Here is a 10,127-nt window from a genome sequence, read left to right as displayed (position 1 = left end):
CATGATTCAAGGTATGGTATTTTCAATAACCTTATATGCATGTGAAAGTTGGACAATGAGTAAGGAAGACAGGAGAAGAACTAATAAATTTGAATTATGGTGGGGCAAAGAACATTGAAAGTACCATAGACTTCCAGAAGAACAAAACAAATCTGTCTTGGTAGAAGTATAGACAAAATGCTCCTTATAAATGGAGAGATTTCATCTCTCATACTTTGGACATACTGCTAGGACAGATCAGTTCCTGAAGGACGTCATGCAAAAAAGAGGAAGAGCTCGTAACACATGGATTGACACAGAGGCAGCAGCAATGGGCTCCAATACAGGAGCCATTGTGAGGCTGGTGTAGGACCAGGCTGCGTTAGTTCTGTGCATAGGGTCGCTGAGTCACAACAGACTTGATAGCACCTAACAACAACAGGTCCAGAACATTCTTTTTATCCTCTAAACCCTTCTCCCCTAGACCACTGGGGGAGCTGTGAGGTAGGCTGAAAATCCTAGTCTCAATTTGACAGCTAACCATGAGCAAATCATAGACCTTCTTCCGGCCTCCGTTTCCCTATCGTCAAAATGAGAAGGTAGAATGACATGATGCCAACCCAATACTCAGCTTTTCTCTCATGTCTGGTTTAACCCAGAGGTAAGGGCAGGGGAGGGTGGTGGGCAGGGCAGAAAGCCACTCACTCTGACTGGCTGTGTAGGCACTGTCAGTGACCAGGGGGTCTTCCTTCACAGTCTGGGAGCTGGAGGAGAACTCAGGAAGGCAGGGCATGAGGGACCCCAGCACCAGAACGAAGCACAATGCTGCCACCTGAGAGAGAGAGAGAGAGAGAACAGTGGTCAGATCTGGGCAGGGAGGCCTGCAAAGCTGGCCACACTAATGCCCCTCCCCACAAACCAATGCATACAAAAGACTCAGAGCTTTTCCAAGACAGTGGCCTCCAGTGCCATCCACACTCTAAATATAAGGTCGCCTACCCTCTCTGGAGTCTTGGTATGGCACTGTGGGTTAATGCGCTGGACCACAATGTCAGTTTGAACTGCAAGGTCAGTGGTTCAAGCTCCCCAGCCGCTCCTTGGAATCCCTATACAGGGTCGTTATGGGTTGGAACTGACTCAACAGTACTTAACAACCACCACCCTCTTTGGGGATGATCGATTGTAGGGGGGTTGCTCTAAAGCAGTGCTGGAAAAATGAGGGATGTGGTCAATGGGCTTACCAGGAAAGGACAAGTGGAGGTGGGGACTGGTGGGGGTGGGGTGGGGGGTGGGGCCATAGTGCCCAGCTCTCCACAGGACTCCTAGGAAGACTGGCTAGCAGGGAGGAGCTGAGAGTCCTGGAGCCCAGATTCCTGCCTGTATCATGGTGCTGCCATCTGACATAAGAATTCTGGAGGTTCTGGGGCATCCAGTAAGCAATAGCAGATTTCCAGCGGTGGATGATGGGGGAATGGCAGAGGCCTGAGTCACATGCTGGGCATTCTTTTGTGTTCTAGGGATTTGCTCAGCCTTTTCACCATTTGTTCCAGAAACGACTAAGTTCATACCTCCCTGCATTTTCCCAAGCCCCTTTCTCCACAGACTTTGTTCAAGCCATTGCCTCAAGAGCTCCTCCTCCACATTCCCTAGCTGGGGTCACTGGAGTCATAAGGTCATCGAACCCATGGATCCTGGTGTGGTGCTGTAGAATAAGAACACCAGTTCAAACCTACCAACGTGCCTCAGAGTCCCTATTCAGTGTTGCTGTAAGTTGGTACAAATTGATGGTATTTAACAACAACAACAACATAACTCATGTTAGAGAAGGCTGCATTCTGGAAGCCTCCATGGGCACTTGGTGAAGGCTGGCATCTACCTGGCATAAGCTCAGCAGACACTAGGATGCTTTACCCTGGTGATGTCACCCATAGTGTTGTCCAGCCCTTTAGGAAGCCAGCCTTGAGAAGAGTTGTCTTCCTGTGGCCCTGTGATGGAGGAAACAGCACCTACCATGAGGCAGGTCCCGGTTTGGGTGGCGGCCATCTTGTAAGGTCTGGAGATCTTGTTGGTCACCAGGGTCTGGAGTTTCTGCAGCTGTTGGAGCAAGGTCCTGAGGAGGCCACATAGCTGTTACTTGCAGGCTCTGACCAAGCAGACATCTCAGCCCCCTGGCGTTCTCCTGGGGTGACCTGACCTGGGCCAGCTTTAGACTTGGATTCCACACCAGGTGACCATTTCAGTTAAGACAGAAAAGGTCACCTCCTGCTTAGCTCCTCTGTGGAGTGGCTGGGGCACCTGGGGGCTGCCTCATGGTGACAATCTGGACCACCTGTAGGACTCCAGGGGTGCTCTGTGATGCTCCTGGGCAAAGTGGGGGTCTGAGGGGCTCTGTCACTTTTTTCTCTTTTCCTGCTCTAGCCACAGATAAACTGAAGTTGACTCCTTTTACCCACAACACCTTGAGCTGATAATGAAGGGTCATGCTTGACACTGTGCCTGGTATGTTCAGTAACAGTAATTATTTTTGCTAATTTTATGGCTGTTTTTCCTTTGATCACAGCACCATCACATGTTTTATGCGTGTTTTTTTTTTTTTTAACCTGTGAATTTCCACATCATTCTTCTTTGCTAACTGTGAACTCTCTGCAGGTGAGGACCAGGTCCCAACCCTGGTGGAATCCTCAGGGTGCATGCAGAAGGTGGTCAGGGCAAGCTTGGTGAGCAAGAGTTAATCATTGCTGTTCTCCACCAAGTCAGGCAGGTGGGGCTTGCAGTTCCCAGAATGTACAGCAGGTGGCAAAATAAGTCCAAGTGTTTGACCCTGTCAGGGGCCAGGGAGGAATCTGGGCCAGAGGTGGAGGTGGTGGTGGGGTCTCACAAGAGGACCCTACTCCCATCTCCGCATCCCACCTCCAGGAGGGCTTTCCAGGGAAATCTGGGCAGTTGCTGGATCCCTTTAAAGGAGCCCGGGGGTGGGGGAGAAAGAAGGAAAAAGTGTTGAGTTGAATACCTGCTATATACCAGGCTATATAGTCTATGCTACATTAATTCAGCCTAGCAAATAACTGGAGTCCTGGTGTGCTGCTGTAGGATAAGCAATCGACCACAAGGTGGGTTTGAACCACAAGGTTGGCAGTTCAAACTCACCAGCCGCTCTTCAGAAACCCTATACAGGGTCGCTGTGAGTTGGAACTGACTTAACGGCACTTAACAACAACAACAAAAACAAATAATTCTCAAAGACTGACTGCAGGCTCAGGTCTGGACACCACCAAGAATCTAGAATACCAACTACCATCACAGCAAAGAATAAACACTAACATGAATGGAACATGATTTAATGCCAAACAGTGTCCTGGGAACTTTCCTTATACCATCTCATTTAATCTTCACCTTAATCCTCTAGAGGTGGTACTTTAAACACCCAATTAGGACAGAGAATCTGAGGCCCAGAGAGGTTTACCAACCTCTCCACACACACACACACATCCCTTCCACCACCACCACCACCACCCCCACCCCCCCAGTCACACAGAGCAGGGTAAGTAGGGAGCGATGTGACTCATGTACCTTCTAAGTGCCCTGCCAGGCAGTGTTGATTTCTCTACACTCTCGTTTTTTCTCAAATTTGTGCATGCAAATCACTTAAGGGTCTAGTTAAAATGCAGATTCCAGTTCAGTAAGTCTGGGGAATGTCTTGAGATTCCAGACTTCAAATGCATCAGAATTATCTGGCGTGCTTAATAAAACAGAGATTACTGGGCCACCCCTAGAGTTTTTGATCCCACAGTTCTGGCATGGAGTCTAAGAATGTACATGTCTAGTAAGATCCCAGGGAACACTGATGTAGCTGTTCTGGGGACCACACTCTGAAACCCTCTGGTCTATACTATCTCTTTTCTGATTCTCAACAGCCCTGTCTAGTGTCTCCTGGGGTCATGGACTAGGAAGAATGGGAATCTGGCATGTGAGGAAGGATGGAGACCAGGAGAGGTGGGATATGAGGTCCCAGGCTTCAGGAAAGGAGCTATGATAGTGCAGTGAGTTCAATGAAATGTCTGTGGTTTGAACCCCCGGAGCTACTCCAAGGGAAAAAGATGTGGCAGGCTGTTTCTGTAACGATTTCCAAGCCTCAGAAACCCTAAGGAGCAGATCTGCTCTGTCCTGAGGTTGCTGGGAATTGGAGTTGTCACCACGGTAGTGGGTTTGGTTCTGATTTTTGGTAGATTGCAGGGTCCTGGTCTCCGGGGTCATTGTTACCAAAAACCCGTCTTTTCTCCTTGCTCCTGTCTTCCACTGCTATGCCCACCAGGTATGGTTGAAGAGGGCAAGAGGCAGAGGGATCACCCACCTGTTGGCATTCTCTAGGGTCTCCACTTTCTTCCACAGTTCATTGTTCTCTGATGTGAATGTCTCCACCCTGTGGGGGCCAAGCAAGCTTAGGATCAGCCTGCAGACTCACCACTGCCCTCTCAGCCCTGCCCACTACCACCTCACTCCTTGTGCCCGAGCCCCCACCTCTGGAGTCCCCTAAGGGCATCCCCAGAGTGGGCCCTGACCCTCCACCTGTCCCAGAACACTTACTTCTTTTCTAGACACTCCACGTATTCCTTCTTCTTACGTCGGCTTTCCTGGGCCGAGATCTAGAGGGGGAGGCCCCCAAACAGGGGTTACTACTGCCGCATCTCTACTTCCTGGATTCCCCAGTACAGGGCTGGGATCACCAGGGAAACAGAGACCCCATCCTCCAAGGAATCCCACAGAAGGAAGGCCCAGGCTCATGTTTTACCTTGTTCTTGATTTTTCTCCGGACCCTCTTCAAGGCCTTCTCCTCAGCTTTGGTGAGGGGAAGTTTCGTGGGGATGGGGTAACCCTCCGCAATCAGAGTACGTTTCTCCTCCTCTGTCAGGAGCAGTGGCCCTGATGTCCCCTGTAATTTCTGTGGGAAGGAAGACATGGTGGTTTGGAGCTAGACAGCCCTAGGTTCCAGTCCAAGCCTGCCATTTACTGTCTGCATGATCTGAGCTGAATATGAATGGCCTCATTTGAGAATGAGGCAGATGTGAATTGAATCCAATAACAGGTATCAAAGGAGCCCTTGGGAAGTAATGGCTAATTAAGCACTTGACTGCTAACTGAAAGGTTGGTGGTTCAAACCCACCCAGTGATTCCATGGGAAGAATGTCTGGCAGTCTGTTCCTATAAAGATAACCACCTAGAAAACCCTATAGGACAGTACTGCTTTGTCTCATGGGGTCCTTGACTTGATGGCACCCACCAAGTATCAAGAGCTTAGGGTGACGCTGGGGACCCTGCAGATTAGGCACTCGGGGCATTGTTGTGGGGAGGGCTCCAGATCTCTGATTGACAGCCTCAAAGTTCCAGGCCCCTCCCCAAGTCTCAGGGCCTACCTCTCTGCCTCCTAAGGGCTCTGCACCTTCTGAGCACTGAATCTCATGCAGAGGTTCTCGAAGACAGCATGGGCCACCCATGGGGCTCAGAAATATCAAGTTCTAACAGTACCCCAGCAAACACGTGAGTTTCCCAGGTGTCTGGGCCTTCCCCCTCGACTTCCCATTCACCATGAGGCAGGATGCAAAGATTCGCATCCCCATCTGCCAGGCAGGCCCTCCATGGAAGTTTGATGGGAGTGTGTGTGTGTGTGTGTGGGGGGGGGGTCAGACTTGGGGAGCTCCCCAGATCCTTGCCCACTCACTCCCATGCCTCCTGTAATAGCCCACCCCCAGATCTTACGTGGGGGGCGGTGAGGAGGGGAGAGGTGGAGATGGCCATGGAGGAGCGGGCCGTGGGCTGGACGGGGCTGGAGGGGGGCAGAGAGCGGGGGCTCTGCGAGCTGTCACTGTCACTGTTGTGGCTGCTAGGTGGCGTCGGAGGCATCTGCACCAGGTCCTCTGGGGAGAGGCGGGGAGAGCAGGTTAGCAGAGGCAGGTTCTAGCTCGGTCCTGACTTCACAAGTTCCACTTAGCATGGGTCTGCCCTAGCTTGACCTCAGTTGTAACATCAAATGTCCTTCTGCAGTGTCAGGAAGATGAGCTGACAATCCCAGACGCTGCCCCATCTCTGATACCACACAGACCTGGCCCCGGTAAGCCTGGTCTTTGGCTTGGACTCCACAGAGCTGGCTTCTTGGAGTCCGGCCTGCACCCTTGACTTCATAGAGTCCAGAATCTTTCAGCCCCTCCTCCCTCAGCTTGGACAACCCCAGGAGGCAACTGTGGTCACTTTCCCAAACCCCCTCTTACCCCTAGGGGTTACTCTGGACTGGATGCAAGAGAGATCGTAGGGTGCCTATGGGATCTGTCCATTTCTTCCACTCCAAATGGATAGCCACCACCACCCTAGTTTCAGCATAACAAGATCCTGATGTTGGGCTCTTGGTGGATCCACCAGGGACACTGCTCCCTCAACCCCCCTTGCCTCCCCAGCCTGGCAGGTAGTCAGGAAAAGCCATTAGATGACCAAGTGCTTTTCCCAGGAGAGCACAGTGTCCAGATTATTCTAGGTGCCAGGGACCTGGAGGCCTACTGGGCCATGCCACAGGGCTCAGACATGAGAGGAGATTCTGGATCCTTCCAGGCTGGGCACAAAGTTGCCTTCTACAGGGGTCCTCACTACCTCCTTTGACTCTCATTTGTCTTTTATGGTGCTGTGGGTTAATGTGGCAGACTGCAAAGCCGTTTGAACTGTAAGGTCAGTGGTTCAAGCTCACCAGTTCCTCCTTGGAAGCCCTATATAGGGTTGCTATGGGTCGGAACCAACTTGATGGCACTTAACAACAACAACAACAACAACTATGAAAAGCACTGTACTCAGAGTCAGAAAGACTGGAGTTCAAGTCCTGCCTATTGTACCAACCATGTGACCTCATTTATGATTACCTAACCTCTCGAAAAGGAGCTCTGGTAGCGTAGTGGTTACAAGTTGGGCTGCTAACCTCATGGTCAACAGTTCGAAACTACCAGCAGTTCCACGGGAGTAAGATGAGGTTTTCTGCTCCTGTAAAGATTTATAGCCTTGGAAACCCTGTACAGGGTCACTATGGCACTTAACAACAACCACCACCTTTGGAAGATTCACTTTCCTCACCTGTTGAATGAGGACAAAAGGGCTCCCTGCATGGGGCCAGGAGAATGCAGTGAGCTAAGGTAGGTAAAGGACATGCCACAGTGTAGAAGGGGCTAACATGGGCCCTTTTTACCTTGTATGTATCCTTTCTGCTCTCTGAGGCTGTCAGCACATGAGGGCTAATGCTGGCCTTTATCCATCTTTCTGAACCTTGAGGTCCTTAGTCCAGAGATGCTTAATTAATGTTTGATGAGTTTATGAGGTGGGTATGGAAAGATTCAGTTAGCCTGTGATCCTTCTTCCCAATATTAAGAAGGTTTCTCGATCCTCTTCTTCCCTGCCTGGCCTGGGTAGTTCTAACATGTGCTTTCTGGGGCTCCACCACCTACACTTCTGGTAGGGTAATTGGTGATTTACTTGTGCGCAGAGACTGCCTACTTGTTCTACTTCTCCAGTGCCTGGGCCTGGGAGATGGCCAATGGACTCTTGATGGATGATGGATGAATATACGGATGACTATACAGCAGCCTTCAGCTAGTGAGTGGATGATATTGTTGTTGTTAAGTGCCATTGAATCAGTTCTGACACATAGCAACCCTTTATAGGGTTTCTGAGGAGCAGCTGGTGGGCTTCAACTGCCAACCTTGCAGTCCAGTGCATTACCCCGCAGGATATTGATTATAGTGATGACACTTGTAGACTGGGTTAGAAGGAAGGGAACATAGGCGGATGAAGAGTGGCTAAGATAAGGGTCAGAAGAAGATATTCCAGGGGAAGCTGGAAGTGTGGAGGGGGAAGAATAGGCTGGACCAAGGAAGTAGGGAAACTGTTTTCCCAAGACTGGAGAGGACACACTTACCTGGTGTCACTTTCAGGAACTGATTCACCTCCTGGGGCTCAGCTTTGATCACTGGCAGCTGTGTCATCTCTCCCGGGGCCTGAGGGAAAAATAGGTCTAGTTCCTGAGGCTGTTCTCACTGTACCATCCACCCATTCCTTCCCTGAGGCTGCTGTGTGCCCTGCGCAGTCCAGGAAGTGGATGGGTTGGGGGTTTCTGAGTGGGAGGGCTTGGAGAAGAGAATGGTGCCAAAGTAGTGGAGCTTGGGCCTTCAGCTCAGAGGAGAGCTTCTTGGGGCTCTGAGGGTCTGGTCATCTTCCTGTGGAGGCTAACCTTGCACTGTGAAGAGCCGGTAAACTTTGGTATGCAGGTTGTTATGAGGATGTGAGGTAGCATCTAACCCATCATTGTCGCTCAGTTAATGGCAACAGTGACTAATAATGATTACTATAATGTAGTGTAAAAACTGATTACTAATGATTACTATAACATAATATAAAAAATGATTACTATAATGTAATGCAATTTAAAAACATATAGTAATGATTACCATAATGGTGGTGGTGTGCCGTGGAGTCAGTTCTGACTCATAGAGACCCTGCTGTAAATCATAGAGACCAAGGCTGTAAATCTTTATGGGACCAGAAAGCCTCAACTTTCTCCCATGGAACGGCTCGTAGTTTTGAACTGCTGATCTTGAGGTTAGCAGCCTGACTTGTAACCACTACGCTACCAGAACTCCTTTGATTACTATAATAATTTTTTTTAAGGTTTTTATTGTGGGTTGAGTGAAAGTTTACAGGGCAGATCATCAGTTTCACATTCAACGAATTGTACACCTTGTTTCATTACAATGATTATAATCCACTCCATGTACCATCAGTTAACAGTATTTCTCTCTATTCACTTTAGCTCTTTTTTTTTGAAAACACTCAGGCATATATAATAATTTACATCACCAAAGGGTGCATTCTGCAAATCTGCCTCCTGGCTGCCACCTCTCAGTCCCTGTCTTTCCATGAATCTAGAGTCCTCAGCTGCTCCCTCTCTCCATGTCCCCATGTCTGCCTCTATCTCTGGTGTCGCTGATTCTCTAGATAGGGTCCCACATTCCGCTTGTGCTCTTATCCCTTGATGGTCCTAGGGTCCTCTGTTTCTGGACTGTAAGATTAACTACTCCCTCGTTTTTGTTACAAAACTTCTATCTTTATGATTATGACCATTGCAATTAGTCATGATAATAATTACTTACTATTGAATCATAAGAATCTTATCCCCTTCTAGACAAGATGAAAACTATTCAGTGGGGACTCTTTCTTCTCTCACACATTATTAAACTAAACTCCCCCTTGAAACTTTGTAAGCCAGTCACTTTGTGCTTTTATCAACCCCTCATTTTAGGTAGCCAATGTCTAAGTTGCCCATCCCTATCTACCCTGTGTATAGAGGGGATAGCATTGACACTTGATGTGAAGACTCCTTTCCTCTCTGTTGCTATTTGGAGTTACTACCTCTATGAGTCCTGGTGTGGCACTGTGGGTTAATGTTCCAGGCTGCAAAGCTGTTTGAACTGCAAGGTCGATGGTTCAAGCTTACCAGCTGCTCCTCAGAAACCCTATACAGGGTTGCTATGGGTTTGAGCTAACTCGATGGCACTTAATAACAATTACAACACCTCCTCATCAAATTGAAGCAATTTACCCTCATTCCTTTATCAAAAATTGTTTTTTTTTTTTTATCTTCCTCTAGTCGAGTTCTGATTATAAAGCCATCGAGGCTAGGTCAAATGGGTACTATCTGCAACTTTGGGTGTTTTTGTGTGACTCTTCTCACTTTACTATAATAAATATTAATAATTATAATAGCAGAAGAAGGAGGCATTAACTGGCATTAAGATCCCTGAGCAGTTAAAGTTTGAAATGAGTCCTGAAGTCTGAATAGGAGTATTGCGAATGAAGGATGGGGCAGGTGGTGAGTGAGAAGCAAGCCACTCCCAGAAGAAAGAAAAACACATGCAAAGGCAGAGGCAGGAAGAGCATCATTGGTCTGGAGATACAGCTGTTCAGTAGGTCAAGCATGTACGGTGTGTGTTGGAGGTATGTCTAGTCAGTAGGTCGAGCATGTACGGTGTGTGTTGGAGGTATGTCTAGTCAGTAGGTCGAGCATGTAGGGCGTGTGTTGGAGATATGTCTTGTCAGTAGGTCGAGCATGTAGGGTGTGTGTT

At 48.9% G+C, this 10,127-nt stretch overlaps 1 protein-coding gene across 1 annotated transcript in view; it reads right to left on the bottom strand.

The window, feature by feature from the left end:
- The window catches only part of CREB3L1 (cAMP responsive element binding protein 3-like 1), a 51,736-nt gene that overhangs the window by 11,059 nt on the left and 30,550 nt on the right, over window positions 1–10,127 (bottom strand). Inside the window, exons 4-10 of the mRNA XM_006865047.1 lie at window positions 7,925–8,003; window positions 5,734–5,891; window positions 4,769–4,918; window positions 4,564–4,622; window positions 4,331–4,399; window positions 1,990–2,089; window positions 685–811 (exon numbers count right to left, since the gene is read on the bottom strand). Coding sequence (XP_006865109.1) covers window positions 685–811; window positions 1,990–2,089; window positions 4,331–4,399; window positions 4,564–4,622; window positions 4,769–4,918; window positions 5,734–5,891; window positions 7,925–8,003 — 742 coding nt within the window. The remainder of the gene's footprint in view (window positions 1–684; window positions 812–1,989; window positions 2,090–4,330; window positions 4,400–4,563; window positions 4,623–4,768; window positions 4,919–5,733; window positions 5,892–7,924; window positions 8,004–10,127) is intronic.

The sequence above is a fragment of the Chrysochloris asiatica genome, unplaced genomic scaffold (genome assembly GCF_000296735.1).
Source record: "Chrysochloris asiatica unplaced genomic scaffold, ChrAsi1.0 scaffold00075, whole genome shotgun sequence".
NCBI classification, from domain to species: domain Eukaryota; kingdom Metazoa; phylum Chordata; class Mammalia; order Afrosoricida; family Chrysochloridae; genus Chrysochloris; species Chrysochloris asiatica.
The sequence above is the reverse complement of the archived record's forward strand: the minus strand, read 5'-3'. Positions and strand labels throughout refer to the sequence as shown.